The sequence below is a fragment of the Lissotriton vulgaris genome, chromosome 9 (genome assembly GCF_964263255.1).
Source record: "Lissotriton vulgaris chromosome 9, aLisVul1.2, whole genome shotgun sequence".
In the NCBI taxonomy this organism is placed as follows: Eukaryota; Metazoa; Chordata; class Amphibia; order Caudata; family Salamandridae; genus Lissotriton; species Lissotriton vulgaris.
Genome location: NC_141697.1, coordinates 980887191 through 980906550, shown reverse-complemented (window position 1 = coordinate 980906550; position 19360 = coordinate 980887191). Strand labels below are relative to the sequence as shown.

The 19360-nt window shown below is 44.5% G+C and overlaps 1 protein-coding gene across 1 annotated transcript in view; it reads right to left on the bottom strand.

The window, feature by feature from the left end:
* Nucleotides 1–19360, bottom strand: part of ZMYND10 (zinc finger MYND-type containing 10) — a 317696-nt gene that overhangs the window by 127605 nt on the left and 170731 nt on the right. The window contains exon 6 of the mRNA XM_086936812.1: nt 13078–13166. Coding sequence (XP_086792938.1) covers nt 13078–13166 — 89 coding nt within the window. The remainder of the gene's footprint in view (nt 1–13077; nt 13167–19360) is intronic.

Below are 19360 nucleotides of genomic sequence, written 5' to 3'. Positions count from 1 at the left end.
CGCCATTTTGGGCGAGGCCGGGCAGGTCCAAGATATAGTCAAAATGTCTCCACCAACCATCGGCCAGACCAGAACCCATTTCGGCCCTTTATGCTACAAGATGGTGTCTTCCATTCAGAAAATATTGTTGGCAGCATTTTGAAAGGAAAGATAAACAGCCGTTCTCCTAGTGAGTCTCACATTGTTACATTTAGGAAGAATGTTGAAGAGTAGTATGTGGAAAATCTGAAGCCATTTTTCTACAAACTCTCAATCAGCCTTGGATGGAAAAAAAAATCCTGAAGAATGTACAAACTGAAAACCAATTTTTGTCTGTATAGCATCAACAGCAACGCTTGAGTCAGCTTTGTGTGAAGCCGCCATTTTGATTCAATCAATAATGTCCCCCTGCACACATTCAGGGACCTGGTCGTGTCTTCAGTTGAAACGGATTGTGGGACAAGGAGCAAAAAGGAAAAGGAAAAAAGTTCCGCCGGACCTCGGGAGCCGGCCGCCTATGTCATGTGCGATCTTTGGCCACACCAGGGCAATAGTGAAGCTGCAGCAGGTGCAAATAAGCTTCAGACAGTCTTACAAGCACTGCTCAGAACTCTCAACTATGGCACTCAACATCCAGGACTTGCCATTCGGATCTTGGCGCCTTGTGCTGGTTCCGACCTATTCACACATCGGTCCACTACTGACATCACCTCATAAGCCAACGGGGCACCCCACGCCGACTTTCGGCGCAGCATTGTAGGATGGCCACACCAGTGCGGCAACTTGCTGGACACCACCTCGGTGCCATCCGGATCTCGGCGCGTTCGAGTCACTGTACCGCAAGAGCGGGAGAAACTCAGCTGGACACGCCGTCTTTCGGCGCAGCATTGTAGGATGGCCACACCAGTGCGGCAATTTGCTGGACACCACCTCGGTGCCATCCGGATCTCTGCGCGTTCGAGTCACTGTACCGCAAGAGTGACCGCAACTCAGCTGGACACGCCGTCTTTCGGCGCAGCATTGTAGGATGGCCACACCAGTGCGGCAATTTGCTGGACACCACCTCGGTGCCATCCGGATCTCGGCGCGTTGTGCTGCCTTCGGCCTACTGTAGCCGCAAGTGCGGACGCAACTCAGTTGGACGGCGAGTGAAACGCTAAGGGGCGCTCCACTGCAGCCGAGGAGCCTCCATCTTGGGGGAGACGCACAGCCCCCACTGACTGACGCGACCTCACAGGCCAATGGGGCGCCCCACGCCGACTTTCGGCGCAGCATTGTAGGATAGCCACACCAGTGCAGCAACTTGCTGGACACTAACTCGGTGCCATCCGGATCTCGGCGCGTTGTGCTGCCTTCGGCCTATTCGCATATCGGTCCGCTACTGACGCCGCCTCACGTGCCAACGGATTTTCTACGCTTTTTGTAGCCCTATGCCGCATAACAGGTCATGTGACTTGTTTATAAAACTTTTCATTGGTTCATTTTACTTTTGGTTTCCTAAAGATGGAAGGCTTGGTCATATGACCTAAAAATAACACTTTTCATTGGTTTAGAACATTTTTTTTTCCCAAACGATGAAAGCCCCACCTTGTTTCTGGATGATTCAGACTGAAGCTGGCGTCAGCATGAGAGCACCACCATCTCGTGGCTCCGTCGTGGTCATTCCGCGAGCAATCATGGCAGCCGCTCCCCACCGGAAGCCTGCAGGAGTCGAGGGCCCCCAAGACTTTTGTAGAATCTTCACGGCTGAGGGGACGCTTTCGAGAATGGGGCCCAAGCCCTAGCAGGCAAATGTCTGAGTTCAAATGTGTCCCAGGGCCATTTTAGTGGACCAGGCCCAAATCCGAAGAGCCGGCAGCCATTTTAAGAGTCCTGTGGCAGCCGCCTATCGCTGCACCGCAAGAGTGGGCGCAACTCAACTACATGGTGAGCGAGACGCTGTAGCCGCAAGAACGGGCGCAACTCAGCTGGATGGCCACCACCTGGGGAGGCCCGTTCACGCCGCCTCCCCCACGCCCCCCCCCCCCGGTCCGCCCCACGCCAATTTTCGGAGCAGCATTGTAGGATACCAAAACCAGTGCGGCAGTTTACTGGACATCACCTGGGTGCCATCCACATCTCAGCGCGTTCTGCTGCCTTGGGACTATTCGCACAACAGACCGCTACTGACGAGGCCTCCCCCCGCACCACCCGGGACGCCCCACGCTGTTTTTCTGAGCTGCATTGTAGGAAACCAAAAACCAGTGCGGCACCCAGGTGACATCACCTGGGTGCCGTCCAGAACTCAGCACGTTGTGCTGCCTTGGGACTATTCGCACAAAAGACAGCTTCTGACCATTGTTGCTTTTTTTTGTCAAAAAATGTTTAAATGTATTTACAGTTTTTGTTGCGTTCGTTATATTTAAAAGTTAATAAAGTTTTATAATCCTACTTTGTTGGAGTGCTATATATTTTTAAAAAATCGGGTGAATGGGGCCTTGAATCGGGTTATTGTCATGTGTGGGCTTTGCAAGTGTACTGCTACAGGATCGGACATTTCAAACTCAAATGCACTTTCTTTTTCTTACCTTTCCGAAGCATGGAGCGCAATAGCAGGCAGAGAAAGTGTGATGCAAGTGTTGAACACTGCCTGGCCTGGCAAGTTGCTGGCAGTGCCCCCCCCCCGCCCGCTCCTGAAAGAGGACACACACACACCGCCGCCCCGAGTACTTCACAGATCTTTAAAAGACCATGCGCTTGTTCATGAGGCTTAAATGGTTTATCACCCCTTCTAGAACCCCTGCATCGACCCTCTGACGTTTCCTGGAAGAATTACCACGTAACACAATACCAAGCCCTGTCACCTGAAACCCCTGAGGAATCGTGGGGCATATTATCAAGGGGGTTTATCTCCGCTTTTTTGGCTTTAAAAGCCAAGAAAGCGGAGATAAAATTATCTCCCTATTACCAAGCTGTCGCTAACACCAGTTAGTGACAGCTAAAAGGAGATAGCGACCATCTTGGGCCCCGCTTTGCATGTCAGTGATATTTATCACTAATGACATGCAAAGTGGGCGTGCCAAGATGTTAGCGACTGGAAACAGTCCCTAACATCGCTATCTCCTATTACCAACTTTTGGAGATATTCGCGCTAAGCGCGAATATCTCCAAAAGCTAACACCTGCCCTGAGCAGTTCTTAGCCATTTTATCCAATGGGAGGTGGATAACATGGCTAAGAGCATTTGCTCGATAATGCATGAATATCGCTGACTTTTCAGCGATATTCATGCATTGCGGCCGTTTTTTATCACATTTGCGATAAACCTTGCTAATAGCAAGGTTTATCTGCGATAAAAATCGCCGATGTGCGGCGATAATTTTTGTCTCTAAACAAGTTAGAGACAAAAATTATCGCTAGTTGTTGGTAATATGCCCCCGGGTTTTTGCTTGCAGAAATCGGGAGGCGGGAGACTAGCACTGAAATCAGTAGTGTCACGCCTGAATCGGGAGGGTTGGCATGTCTGGATTCTCTACAGCTGGGGCCATAAACTACATCCGCAGGGCTAGGTGATAGCCTGGGACCGGCCTGGCATCTAAAATGGCTGCCGTGCACGACAAAATTGTGGCATTGGAAAAAAGGCAAGATGGCACAGACAATGTTTATCAATAAGGATTCATTTATAACAAAATATTTTATCGCACTGACAAACTGGCGGTCAACACTTCCTGATTTCCATCGAATCGAACGTTAACAGACGTCACGCAGCAAAAAAAAAAAAAAAGCTCACGCACAGCCGCTGGAAGACATGTATCAACATATATGAGCCTCCTCAGCCACCCTCAGAAAACATAAGGGATCAGGATACGTCTCCCGCACCCCCTTATACCTAGTAATTTAATCAAAACAAAACACAAAATGGCGAATTCCCGTTTCGCTACCAGTTTGCGGCCCGGGAAGCGCTTCTACCGTGAAAAATCTAATTTTTTTTTTCCCACGGGACCCTTTAATAACCCCAACATCATTCCTAGGGGGTCAAGAGGGGAATACCTTGCCCCCTTTCATTAAATTCCCCCTTCGTTTTTCACCTCTTCTTCTCTCTCGATCCTACCGAGAGACAAGATGGCGCACGCACAGCCGCTGGAAGACATATATCAACATATATGAGCCTCCTCAGCCACCCTCAGAAAACATAAGGGATTAGGATACGTCTCCCGCACCCCCTTATACCTAGTAATTTAATTAAAACGAAGCACAAAATGGCGAATTCCCGTTTCGCTACCAGTTTGCGGCCCAGTTCGCGGCCCGGGAAGCGCTTCTACCGTGAAAAATATATTTTTTTTTATTTTCCCCACGGGACCCTTTAATAACCCCAACAACATTCCTAGGGGGTCAAGAGGAGTATACCTTGCCCCCTTTCATTAAATTCCCCCTTCGTTTTTCACCTCTTCTTCTCTCTCGATCCTACCGAGAGATAAGATGGCGGCCGCTCCGGACTGTTTAGAATGTTGACAGACACCGGGGAGCCAATCAGCTTCGCATCGCAAAGTTCCGTTTCGCGAAAAGTAAGCGGACCGGAGCGCAGCCCGGAGCGCTGTTACAGATATATATCTTGTTTTGAACGTTAATTTCTCAAAATCCACTGGAGCACATATATTGAGACCTAGCAAAGGCACATCGGGCTAACAGTCCCTACAATTTTGCCAAGTTTCGTGCAAATCCATTCAGCCGTTCGAGCTAAAAGTGAGGCCAACCGCCCTATGGAAATTAACATGGGGAAAACGCGTTTTGGGACCCCCCTTTTTTCTCGGCCCCCCCTTGAGGAAATCTCCCCAAATTTTTAGGGGCTGCTCAGAAACAAAATGTGCCATTTTCCTGAAAATTTCAGCCGATTCTGTCCACAAACGCCAAAGTTATTAGACATAGAATTTTAAAAAATCCCATAGGGAAAAAATCCTAACTATATATACCTACTGGCGACACGCCAGTAGGTAATATATATATATATACACATACATACATACACGCACACCCACTAAGGGTTTAGAGCTGGGTCAGGGTTTAGGGTCGGGGTTTAGGGTTGTAAAGGTATAGTAGCGTTTAGGGGTGGGTAAGGGTATAGGGAGAGAAGGATATTTTTAGGATTTAGGGGTGGGTTTGGGTAATGGGTGGTGTGGGTAGGGGTATAGGGTGGTAAGGGTCTTTTTAGGATTTAGGAGTGGCTAGGTATTTGGTGGTAAGGGTGTTTTTAGGGTTTAGGGGTGTGTAAGGGTATTGGGTGGTAAGGGTGTTATTAGGGTTTAGGGGTGTGTAAGGGTATTGAGTGGTATGGTTAGGGGTATAAGGTGGAAGGGTTTAGGGGTGGGTATGGGGCATTGGGTGGTAAGGGAGTCTTTAGGGTTTAGAGGTGGGTAAAGGTAGTGAGTGGTAAGGGTGTTTTGGGGGTTTACGGGTGAGTAAGGGTATTGGGTAGTATGGGTGGGGTATAAGGCGGTAAGCATATTCTTAGGGTTTGGGGATAGTCAGGGTTTTGGGTGGTAATAACGTTTTAGGGTTTATGGGTGGGTAAGGGTATTGGGTGGTAAAGGTGTTTTTATGGTTTCAGGGTGGGTAAGGTTATTGAGTGGTAAGGTTATTTTTATAGAGTTTAGGGGTGGGTATTGAGCTGTGATTATAAAAGAGGGGCTTTGGGGTCTTCCCCCCAAAATATAAAATATACACACATATTCATATAAATAAATAAATAAACATAAATATATTTATATATATATATTTTTTGTGTCTGGGGTGAGGGGGGTTTGCAATAAAATATTTAACAAAATCGGATACCAGCGTGCTTGCCGTTTTGTCGACCTCATCGAGTCGATATGTGCTGTTATCTATACTACTATTATAAAGAGAGAACTGTGTCCTTTGAGCCGGGTAAACTCGAAAACTACACCACCAATCTCAACACCCAATACAGCGTTGGAAAGGGGAGGACCAGGAGATGGACATAGGTTATATAGATGGACCCCATATACATTTGAAAGGAGGGGCGCCCTCAGTCGTAAAGTAGTCCCTTGGGGGCGTTGACATGTGAGAAAAAGTGGGCGCTAACAGGGGCAGGATGTGGGCGTTAACAGTGTCAGAGTGGCAGGCAACTTCACACTGCTGCAATGTGGGCGTCGTTCACAGCGTTCAAAGAAACCAGTTCACATAGCCAACAGTACGAGAACACATTATTACAGCGTTTTTATGGAAATGCAACGTTGTTCAAACACGCAATATTCACTCGCTTCACTCGCACACACAGCATTACACATGGGCGTTACCGTGGCTGACATCATGGACGGGGCGCGGCTTCGAGCACAGAAAGGGGCACGCCTTGTTCAGCCGACCAATCACGCCACATTCGTTTGGCAGGCCTTGCGGGGAATATTAAAACGTTAAAAACATTACTGCAAATCACGGAATGAAGCCACAGCGTTAACACCAGAAGAACAGTAAGGTAAAACCGGAGACATCCGTACAAATAGCAGTGCAGCGTATTTGAAAGCCACACAATTCAGTGCCTCACACAGCATTTGCTGACATCATGTACGGGGCGCAGTTTACATCACACAAAGGGGCGCGCCTTGGACAACTCACCAATCACGCAACACAACTCTTGCACTGCTTCCGCACAATATTTAGAACACGTTACAAGAATTACTTACACTCGGAAAGAGGCGCGGCTCAGGGCACAAGCGAATGAACGTTTCAATGGTGGACAAAGTCGGGGGGACACTCACACGAATGGCCTTCACTAAAACTGAATACACGCATTAAAAAGCTTTCACTGCTTCCGCGAAATGAACGAAAAAAGCACTGACACTAACAAAAAGACGGGCGCACAGAAAGGAAGACTCAGACGAATGCCATTCACAAACTCACTGTTTGCAAGGGGAAGAATGGGCTTCCAAAAGTCACCGTTTTGAAGGTGAACAAATTGGGCACACGGACGTTACAACACAACCAAAAACATACACGGGATTAAAAACGCACTTACAGTACCACCAATACCGGCGAACACAAACAAACACTCTGACCAATGCCCTTCTGAAAGTCACCGTTTGCAACGTGAAGAATGGGCTGCTAAAAGGCACCATTTTCACTATTAACAAATCACAAGGCCAAACATAAAAAGTTATAGGCATAGACTTAAGAGAAGCCTGCTTCACTCATGGGCAGTTATATGTTGGACTCTCTCGGAAAGGGAATGTAGAAAATCAATTTACTCTAAATCCCAATTCTAATGAAACACAAAATGTTGTTTATCACAAAATATTAAAATAAATGTCTTCTTATTCATTAACAACACAACAACATTTACAATACTGACCCGGACAACGTCGGGACGGGCTGCTAGTATATATATATATATATATATATATATATATATATATATATATATATATATATATATATATATTTCCAACAATTCAAAATTTCAACGCACTCTCAGAAGTAGGATTAAACAAAGTGCTGTTTATTGCTGTTACGCGTTTCGGAAGCCCTTGCTTCCTTGCTCACACAACAATCCCTAAGCATTCCACCATTTACAAATACAATTAGTGCTTGCTATAGAAACAGGACTGCACAGTTCATTTTGGCTGACATCTTAGAGTGTGTGCATAATGCTATTTTCCACACCATGTCTCACTTTTTTCTGCAAGAAGTCTTGATTCATATAAAGTAATTTTCATTTTATATTTGTGTTACTTTTTTTCGCCATAGTGGCTATATGTGTGCTAGTTTGTCTCATTCCCTCTTTTTTCGCCTAGTGGCTTGATAAGGGTCCAATGTCTCTGGGGAGTGCTTACTAAAAACATAAGTGACAAAGACGTGAACTTAAGTGAATAATTCATTACATTACTGAGTGACGTTATCTTCTACTCTATTCTGTTGTGACTTCATCCAGGTGACAAGTTCAAATTGCTCGTGACGTGCACGTGATTCCTACTCTGAGCGCCTTGATTCTACCTGTTTGAGTAAAACAAACGTATAGTTACAATTGTACTACAAACATGATTAAAACAACATATGTACATTTTCAAGCTTTCTTTTCATTACAATTCTTAAAATTATCCTGAATCATTTCATTTCATTTTCTAGTTTTTCTAGTTTTCACCTGGTACAGTTTGCTCATTTCATCCACATATTTATGAGTCATATCAATCATATAAATGTACTGCTAGCTCTTCATGGTCGTTGTGTCCATTGGGCTGTCTCGTTTCTAACTCAAGGATCCATTTGGATTCCCTCTTCCTCAGTTGTATCTCCCTGTTTCCCCCTCTCAGGTTCACATTCACCTGTTCTATTGCAAAGTACATTAATAGGTTGCAATTTGCTTTGTGGTGCTGGGCAAAATGTCTTGCTACAGGCTACTGGGAGTCCTTATTTGTGATCGCCCTTAGATGCTGCATTACTCTTATTTTTGGCCATCACTGTGGTACTGCCTACATACCTTTTCTTACACGGACACTCAAGTACATATATTACATGTGTTGAGCTGCATGTCAAGAATTGGCATATCTTTCTCCTGTTTGTACAATGAGGTATCTCAAAGTTTTTTCTCATTGGACTGTATTTGCAAGCTCTACATTGCCCGCAAGGGAAGAAACCTTCAAGGTTATGTTGATTTCTATCCTTGTAGTTTGTGATGTCCCCCTTAGTGATTATATCTCTAAGGCTCCGACTCTTTCTATATGTGATGGCTGGTCACATTGAGGATAACCCCTTTCTCCGAATCTCTGTATCAGATTAAAAAAAAAAAAAAATATGATACAGAGATTCGGAGAAAGGGGTTATCCTCAATGGGTCCTGGATAGGGCCTTATCGAAAATGGAGAACGTAACAAGGGAAAGTACCTTAATACCAATGGAACTTGATAGCAAGGAGGATGACACCACCAGAGTAATCCTAACCTATAACAAAGGGTCTCAGAATGTTAGAAAAATAATTGCAAAGAACTGGAACATTTTAAAAAGTGATCCCATTATTGGCCACAAACTAAGTACGAGACCAGCCATCACATATAGAAAGAGTTAGAAACGAGACAGCCCAATGGACACAATGACCATGAAGAGCTAGCAGTACATTTATATGATTGATATGACTCATAAATATGTGGATGAAATGAGCAAACTGTACCAGGTGAAAACTAGAAAAACTAGAAAATGAAATGAAATGATTCAGGATAATTTTAAGAATTGTAATGAAAAGAAAGCTTGAAAATGTACATATGTTGTTTTAATCATGTTTGTAGTACAATTGTAACTATACGTTTGTTTTACTCAAACAGGTAGAATCAAGGCGCTCAGAGTAGGAATCACGTGCACGTCACAAGCAATTTGAACCTGTCACCTGGATGAAGTCACAACAGAATAGAGTAGAAGATAATGTCACTCAGTAATGTAATGAATTATTCACTTAAGTTCACGTTTTTGTCACTTATGTTTTTAGTAAGCACTCCCCAGAGACATTGGACCCTTATCAAGCCACTAGGCGAAAAAAGAGGGAATGAGACAAACTAGCACACATATAGCCACTATGGCGAAAAAAAGTAACACAAATATAAAATGAAAATTACTTTATATGAATCAAGACTTCTTGCAGAAAAAAAAGTGAGACATGGTGTGGAAAATAGCATTATGCACACACTCTAAGATGTCAGCCAAAATGAACTGTGCAGTCCTGTTTCTATAGCAAGCACTAATTGTATATGTAAATGGTGGAATGCTGAGGGATTGTTGTGTGAGCAAGGAAGCAAGGGCTTCCGAAACGCGTAACAGCAATAAACAACACTTTGTTTAATCCTACTTCTGAGAGTGCGTTGAAATTTTGAATTGTTGGAAGAAAATTACCTGGCGGGGCTCTGCCAGCAACAACGAGCCACCAGACTATGGGAGGTTTCCCCCGCAAAACGAGCCGCGGAAAGTGTAAGCATATATATATATATATATATATATATATATATATATATATATATATATATATATATATATATACACACACACACATATATATAAGTAACCTAAACATAAAATATACATATATATCAATATAGATGTTATAGTGTTAATTACCCTGACAGCTTAAATGTGTATTTGTACATTGTATTAATTATGCAAAGATAACTACCATGCTTTACGAAAAATATAAACTAATGAGTAATGAGCAAACAGCGATTTTAAAGTATTTGAACCGCAATTTACAAAACAAAGGTTTATTTCTTTCCTTTTTGTAGTCTTTTTTGATATGCAGTATGTTTTCACTTTCCATGGTGTGTGTAGTTCTCAAGTCACGTGGTTACTTTGCACCTGTGTATTTAAATGCATTTGTTTGAGCAGTGCAGGTATGTGAACAAGGTTACTGCGTTAGCCGAAACGCGTCATCCTGCCTGACTTTTGCGCACCTGGTTTAAATAAAAGTCACTGTTGCCAGCAGTGAGAACAGCAATTCCAGTGTCCGTATTTCTCCTTATGGTGGGCCTAGCACCGGAGTGGTAATTGGATATATCAATATATGACTGTGAACAAGGGCAACTGCCCGAAACGCGTCAGTCTCGTATGCTGCCTCTGCCTTAAGAAAATAAAAAGAACTTGCCTTTACTTTGGGACTCGTGTCGTTTTCTGGGTCTGGGGCTCCAGATTTCAGTCTTCGTGCTTTGCCTGCTATATATATATATATATATATATATATATATATATATATATATATATATATATATATATATATATATATATATATATATATATACATATATAAACATGCACACACACACACACACATATATTTATATATATTTATATATATATACACACACACACACAAACACACAACCATACACACACACACACACACACATACACACTACTGTGGAGGAGTGTGTAAGATCTCAATGGTAGGTGGTTAGTGACTTAAGGAATTTAAGACCAGAAATATAACCCCCGTGCTAAAGTTGGAGCGATAAGGCGATCACTTTAATTACCTTGCAAGGAAGGTAAAGGTTAGAGTTTTACTCCCGCCACTCCACTTCAGAGGTAATCACCCTAATACTCTGTTGATTTCTGAGTGAAGTCAAACCAGCCAGATTGCTGACTCCCTGGAAGTACGTAAAATTTCCAAGAATTTGACACAATCAACTCTGGTGCTGGAACTGTGACTATTGAACTGATACATTCTTCACATAGAGACAGAAACCACAGCTGTTGCGGCACAGAGGGATTTATCATTCAGAAGACACAAATACCTTCTTTCCTGATCAGAGTTGGCAGGGGAATACAGATGAATTTTAGAGTATAAAGTAGGAAATGTTGCCAAGTAAAAGGCAGAGGTGGGAGCTAAGCTTGGAGCCATCTGACAGATAAAGCATAACTTTGACAAAGTTTGAACTGAGTACTGTGTGAAGATTCATCCTTTATTTATCGGAGGAATATCGGTGTACTCTATTTGTGTTTTTCTTCTATAACCTATCTTCAGTGTCCATGCTCTCTTTGCCCATTCTTTCTTGCTTTCTTAGAGGCGGGTGTGAATATTTGATTTTTGATTTTTAGGAGATGATTTCAAAGTGTACTTGTACAGCAAGTTATACATTTAATGCTCTTATTTTGTGGTATACTGAGATCTTGCGTAATAAAGAGATTTTAAAAACTGTAAACTGGAAAGGGATTTGACCTCAACAACTGTTGAAAGTTAGTTTCACCACAGAAGCATTCTTAACAGGTGGAAAGAACCTTGTGGATGCCTTTAAAGAGACTGGTGTTGAATACGAATGAGAAAAAAATATTGACACACAAAATATATTGAAAATAGCAATAGTAAATATGTGACTGTGGCCATAGAAGAATAAAGGAACATATAAGACAACAAGTTTAATTTTATAAAGTACAACTGGTTGAGATCAATAAGTTGAGGTTCAATAAATTGTAATTCTAAATTTGAAATGGATAATGAACGTAAAAATAAAGAATTGATTTTAAGAGCTAAATTGGTCAACGTATGTTTTACAACTGAGCTAACTGTTTACCATTTGTCGCTTCATCAGGGTCTACTCATAGTTAACATCGTCACTTGACCCTGAGAAAGACCTGAAGAAAAGATTCACATGCATTATACTAGGTTCATGGATTCAGAGCTGCAATGGATCATGATAGTTCCCACTGGTCCAATGCAATGTTCTTTAAAATATAAACAGCACAATGTCAAAGGTTAAGACACTTTTTGGTTGAAGGTCTATCCACAGACAACTTTAGCCCTTTTCCCTCCTTTTTTCTCTGTATGTAAGGAAATTCCTTTCTACAGAAGTGGGATTAAAGAAACTAAGGTTTTGACTACATTGAGTGACAAGAACTTTCTCAAGCTATATTGTCCAATTACAAATTATTAAACTATCACATGGATGGACTAAACCACATTTGTAAAGTGGTGCAAGATTCCTCCACTGACCGCAAGTATAGTCTAAGGACAGTAATTAAAGTAGGTGACATGCTTGAGAGGTGGACCCACGTAGGTAGGATAAAGAGCTGCACAGAAATCTAAGTAGAGCAATAATAAATGATTGTTTTTGAAAGCTCATTGCAAATAAATAAGCCCCTTGTATTTATGATACAGATAATTGGTGTTATCAACCAATAGCAAAAAGTCTCCCACCTTACATCCTGATATCAGATGGGGAGTGCCAAACTAAAGACATACATGGGATTCTGCATCACTCCACTGCAGTATGTGCTGTAGACTAGGATCAGTGGTAGCCATTTCTGACACTGGGGACAATGTGACTACAGTCTCTCTAAGTTGAATAAGTCACAATAGTGGGTGATGGGCATCACATTCCCTTAACACATGAAGGTATAAAGTGTCTCGAATGCCTAAGTCTATATGGTAATTCCAGGTAGAGAAACACAGTTCTTGAATCAGAATGTTGCCATTGCCTTGGAGATGCAAATATATTCAGAATTCAATTTTACTGTGCTATTAATACAAAGCAAGGCCATATTTGTAATTTCTGACCCATTTAGAAAATATAAACCAGACATCAGACTATGGGTAAAAGAATCAGAAATTTCAAAAGATCACCCAAAGTACTGTAGCTCACCTGTCTATGTGATCAGTGATGTATCGGAGAACTGAAAGAGCCTTCAATGAGATATCAAATTCTAGCGCATAGGCCTGCTGCTCCAGCTCCTAAAGGAAAAGTCAAAATATAGACGCTTGTCAGAAAAACATTAGATTGTTTCCTGCCTACCTATCATGATTTCTTGTTTGCTCCTAACCTAGATCAACCTTCGTAAAAAGATATAAGTATTTTACTACTATCACAAATAATAAATCCCGAAATATCCTCAAGAATTTAGGCGGGTAACTGAGGTGGTTGGAGAATTATAATAGAAAAGTTTGATATTTTAAAGGTTATTGTGGTCAGGCTGGGCACTAGAAAAGAAGTTGTAATTCTTCTTATGGAGCTGCCTTTCACATTGTCTGTTGGCAGGAGGCCATCTCGTACGCTACTGCATCTACAACCAGTTCATTGACATATCGCTACATCAAGGCCTTACATCAAAAATCACCACTTTGTTCTAGTACATTTTTTTTGTTTTCCGCTATACCAATCCCACCACATCGACCATAGTATTACCTTAATTTTTTTATTAAAGTTTGTAATATTGTTTAAGACATTTTTTAAACTGTAATTGTATCTTTTATTTTATGTTCATTAATGGGTATCCTTTAATTATCCTTGATTTAGCATATACCTTCCCTAATATTAAATTTCTTTAATCACCTTTATAATTACTAGGTCTTTATTCTTGCTGTGATATTAACTCTAAATTAAACATTATTTATGTGTATTAAATCAGAGCTTTTTATCAGTTTATCAATTACATTAATACTAATTCTAACTTTTAATATTTTCAATTAGTTTAAAACATTTCAAGCCTTAACCTTACCTGTATTCCAACTCCGGCCTTAACGCTCCGCTTACAGAGCATGATGAGTGACATGTTAATGATGTAGAAGAACAAGTTACTTACCTTCGGTAACGCTTTTTCTGGTAGATACAGTATCTGCCTGTGGATTCCTCACCTTGTGAATATCCCCCTTGCGTCAGCAACATTCGGAAATTCTTTTTGTAGCTTCCCGCCGACGTGGACTTGGACGTCATAAAGACACGGCTCGCGACTCCGCTGACGTTACCGACGCCTACAATAGGCCCACGCCGGCGTGGTGACATCAGTTACGCCCTTTTTTCCGTGCCCTCGAGGCACACGGACGGACCAATGACAGTAGATATATACACAGTATACACAGTACCCAATAGTCAAGGTAACACACACAGTGTGAAGCAAATGCAGAAAACATTTTAAATAACACATTTTCTTGACCATGAAGTAAAAACATTACAGTAATTCTGGTATAGAAGGCGGGGAGGCGGGCGGTTCAGTGAGGAATCCACAGGCAGATACTGTATCTACCAGAAAAAGCGTTACCGAAGGTAAGTAACTTTTTCTTCTGATAGATACATCTGCCAGTGGAATCCTCACCTTGTGAATAGAGACCCACAGCAGTCCCCACTCCCGGAGGAGGGTGTCCACTCTTCTAAACCAGGAAGTCCTGGAGAACTGAGCGCGCAAAGTGACCCTCCCTCCTCACTTCGGTATCTAAGCAGTAATGCTTCGCGGAAGTGTGGAGGGAGGTCCAAGTCGCGGTTCTGAAAATATACTCTACAGGCACACCTCTAGCCAATGCTGAGGTTGACGACTTAGCCCTTGTAGAATGAGCCCGTATACCCTCTGGTGGTTCCTTACCGGCCAAAGAGTTGCAGATCTTAATACAGAGGACGATCCATCTTGATAATGTTCTTTTATGGACCGCTCTTCCTTTTTTACAACCAGCAAAACCAATGAAGAGCTGGTCATCCAAACGACAGTCTTTCGTTCTGTCCATATAGAAGCTTACAGCCCTCTTAGGGTCTAGCCGATGCAGTCTCTCCTCCTCCTTGGAAGGGTGAGGGAGAGGATAAAAGGTAGGAAGGGTAATGGATTGACCAAGGTGGAAAGGAGTCACCACCTTAGGGAGAAAAACAGCCCTGGTCCTAAGAACCATTCGATCAGCATGAATGGTCAAGAATGGGGGCTTGGAACTTAGAGCTTGAAGCTCACTTACTCTCCTTGCTGAGGTTATTGCAACGAGGAAGACTGTCTTTAGAGTCAAGAGCCTCATAGGACATTTGTGAAGAGGCTCAAAGGGAGCACCCATCAAAAAGGTCAAGACAAGATTTAAGTCCCACTGAGGCACAATAAAAGGAATAGGAGGGTACTTATTTGTGAGGCCCTTCAAAAACCTCAGCACTACAGGAGACTTAAAAAGAGATGGCTGGTCTGGCAAGCAGAGAAAAGCAGACAGCGCAGAAAGATAGCCCTTAACTGTGGCAACAGCAAGCCCTTGCCGCGCCAGAGAGAGAGCAAACTGGAGAACATCAGATAAATTGGCTTTCAAAGGGTCAATTGATTTCTCTCAACACCATGCGACAAATCTTGACCATCTGTATGAATATATGGACTTAGTGGAGTCACGCCTGGCTGATAAGATGACATCCACCACATCAGGCGGGAGAGAAAAGGAATTCAGGTTGCCCCGTTCAATCTCCAGGCACGAAGGTGTAATGTCTGGAGGTGGGGGTGTAGAACCTGCCCCTCCATCGGAGAGAGTAGGTCTGCCCTGAGAGGGAGACGGAGCGGCGGGTGAGAGGAGAGGTGGAGAAGATCTGTATACCACACCCTTCTCGGCCAATCCGGGGCGACCAATATAACTTGGGTCCGGTCTTGGCGAATCTTCCTCAGAACCAGAGGAATCAAGGGTATGGGAGGAAAGGTGTTAAGGAGTTGACTTCCCCAACTCAACTGAAATGCGTATCCCAAGGGTCCTTGCATCGGATACTGGAGACTGCAGAATGACGGGCAGTGAGCATTCTCGTGAGTGGCAAACAGGTCCACCCAAGGAGTTCCCCACATCTGAAAGATGTCGCGAACTACCTCTGGATGGAGCATCCACTCGTGGTCGGCCAAGAACTGCAGACTGAGATTGTCTGCAAGAACGTTCAGAACCCCGGCCAGATGATTTGCCATCAGACAAATCTGATGGTCCTGAACCCAGGACCACAGCCGCAGAGTCTCCCTGCTGAGACACTGCGACCCCACTCCTCCCTGTTTGTTGATGTACCACATCGCGGTCGTGTTGTCCCTCAGGACTTGAACCGACCGACCGTGAAGGGAAGGAAGGAAGGCCTTGAGTGCCAAACGTATCGCCCGCAATTCCAGAAGGTTGATATGAAGCAACCTTTCCTCTGGAGACCAAAGACCCTTGACCTCCAGATCCCCTAGATGAGCACCCCACCCTAGAGTGGATGCATCCATTATAACTGTGGCCACCGGATGAGGCAGATGAAAAGGCTTCCCTTGAGACAGGTTGCCTTCCACGCCCGACCAAGACACATCCGCTGCAGCTTCTCTGGAGATCCTCACTAACTCCCTGAGATCCCCGTTGTGTTGATACCACTGCCTGCGGAGACACCACTGGAGCGCCCTCATGTGCCAGCGTGCATGGTTGACCAACAGAATGCATGAAGCCATCAGACCGAGCAGGCGAAGGACCTTCAGGACTGGAACAACCGCTCCACTGTAAAATAAAGGAATCATTTCTTGTATGTCGCGAATCCTTTGAGGAGGAGGGAATGCACGACACACAGTTGTGTCCAGTACCGCACCTATGAACAGGTTGCGCTGGGAGGGCACCAGGTGAGACTTGGGTACATTTATTGAAAAACCCAACCGGTACAACAACTGGGTTGTCTCTTGCAGATGTTGGAGCACTTTCTCTAACGACTCTGCTTTGATCAGCCAGTCGTCCAAATAAGGGAATACCGGGATCCCTGACCTTCTGAGATGTGTTGCCACCACCGCCATCACCTTGGTGAAGACTCGAGGCGCAGTAGTAATCCCAAAAGGAAGGACCGCAAACTGAAAGTGTTGCGACCCCACCGTAAAACGGAGATACTTCCTGTGCGACTTCAGGATTGGTATGTGAAAATACGCATCCTGCAAGTCGAGCGACACCATCCTGTCTTCTTCCAGCAGCGCTTGAAGAACCTGTGCAAGGGTGAGCATCTTTAATTTCTCCTGTTTCAGACAGAGATTCAAGATCCTGAGATCCAAGATTGGACGAAGTCTGCCATCCTTCTTGGGGATCAGGAAATATCGGGAGTAGCATCCCTGACCACTTTCCTGCTCTGGGACCACCTCTATCGCACCCTTTCTTAACAGAGTCTGTACTTCCTCCTGTAGAAGTAACAAATGTTCCTCTGTGCAATAACCTTGGCAAGGAGGGTAATTGGGAGGGAATTCCCGAAAGGGAAGGGCATACCCATTTTCTACGAGATTGAGAACAAATAGATCTGATGTAACCGATTCCCAATCCCGTAGAAAGTAGGTAAGCCGACCCCCCACCGGACCCACATGATCCTGAATGGCGGATCTAGGGCTGCTTTTCTGTGGCTGGGGGGTTGGAGGAGAGGGAGAGGGAGGAGGAAGAGGCTTGACGTCCTCGAGGACGAGACCTTTGCTTTTCCCTGTATGACCTATACAAGGTATTTTGCTGCTGCTGCGGTTGTTGCTGCTGCTGACCTTGTCTATAGGTTCGAAATGAAGAGTGTCCAAATCCTCTGAACTTCCTGGCTGTTGAACCTCTTACTTGAAGACCAAGAGATTTAGCAGTTGCTCTGCTGTCTTTAAACCTCTCTAAGGCTGTATCTGCCTTCTTGCCAAAGAGTCCAACTCCATCAAATGGCAGATCCAACAGTGCTGGCTGCACGTCTGCTGAAAAATCAGAGGATTTTAGCCAATCTGATCTTCTTGTGGCTACTGCAGTGCACATGATCCGTGCCACAGAATCAGCAGTATCTAGACCGCTTTGGATAACTTGACGTGCTGCTGCTTGAGTATCAGACAACACCTCCTCAAAGTCACCCCTGCTGTCATCCGGAATCTTAGGAATCAACGTGCGCATTGAGTCCATAAGTGCGTGCACATACCTCCCCATGAGACAAGTGGCATTCGTTGACTTTAACGCCATACTTGCGGAAGATAATGTCTTCTTGGCCACTTGATCTTGCTTCTTGGCCTCCTTGTCACCAGGCACCTGGGGAAAAGCACCAACTGACTTCTTAGAGCACGCAGCTTGAATTACCAGGCTTTCAGGAGAAGGGTGAGATGTTAAAAAGGCAGGATCTTCCGGTGCCACCCTATATCTCCTCGTCACACTTTTTGAAACAGCAGGTGCAGAAAGAGGCTTTTTCCACACCTCCATAATGGGTTTAGTTAAAGCCTCATTAAATGGGAGTAACGGCTCCACTGCTGAGCTTGGTGAATGGAGTACTTCCGTAAGCAGATTTGACTTAAATTCAACAGTTGATAATGTCAAATCTAAAAGTCCTGCTGCCTTCCTCATTACCACATGATATGGCTGGACATCCTTTGAAGGCGCATCCGGACCTGATGGTAATTCCCACTCTGGGGAAAAATCTAGGCCACTAGCATCAGCCAGCTCTTCGAAGCAATCCTCATCCAAGTCTGGATGAGACTCGATGTACCTTCGTTCCTCCAAGAGGCGTTGTGCTTCCCTCCTGGACCTCTTCTTTACACGCCTCACAACCAGATCCACCATCAACTTCGACGGAGCCGACGTCGGTACCGAATCCGATGGCCCAGATGGATGCTCCAAAGGTCTGCTTGGAACAGGTGATGCCGGTATTGGTCGACTTCGGCCGTGCCGGTGTCGACCTCGGCGGAGCCGGGTACTGCCACGGCGACGGCGGGGCTCGCTTAAATGGTATGAATGGTGCCGGGGCATAAGAGTGTGGAACACCCAAATTAAATGCCAGTGGACCCATGGGACCCGAAGGTGCACCAGAGGGGTACCATGACCTCGAGAATACGCCATATATAGCATTCAGGAACGCTGATGGGTCCTGGCCTGGTGCAGGAAAAGTAGGATGAACACCCTCAGGCCGATCTCGAGGTAGGTTCGAATCCGGCTCTTCTACAGGCGCCGATTCTTCTTCCTCCACAGGGACTTCCTCCTCCTCCTCTTGAGCCGGAGAAGGCGTCGGAGTTGGATTAGAAGCCGGAGCCGGAGAATTAACTTGTGACTCCGAAGGGGAGGCCTCACCTTCCCGATCCGAATTCTCTTGCGGCGGGATCACCTTCGATCGAACCTTTTTGGGCGACCTCGACTTCGAGCCCGACTTCTCACCTGAATGACGTCGAGACTCATGCCTCCTTCTCTTGTGCTTCTTATGCGATCTCGAAGCATGTTCCGACGAG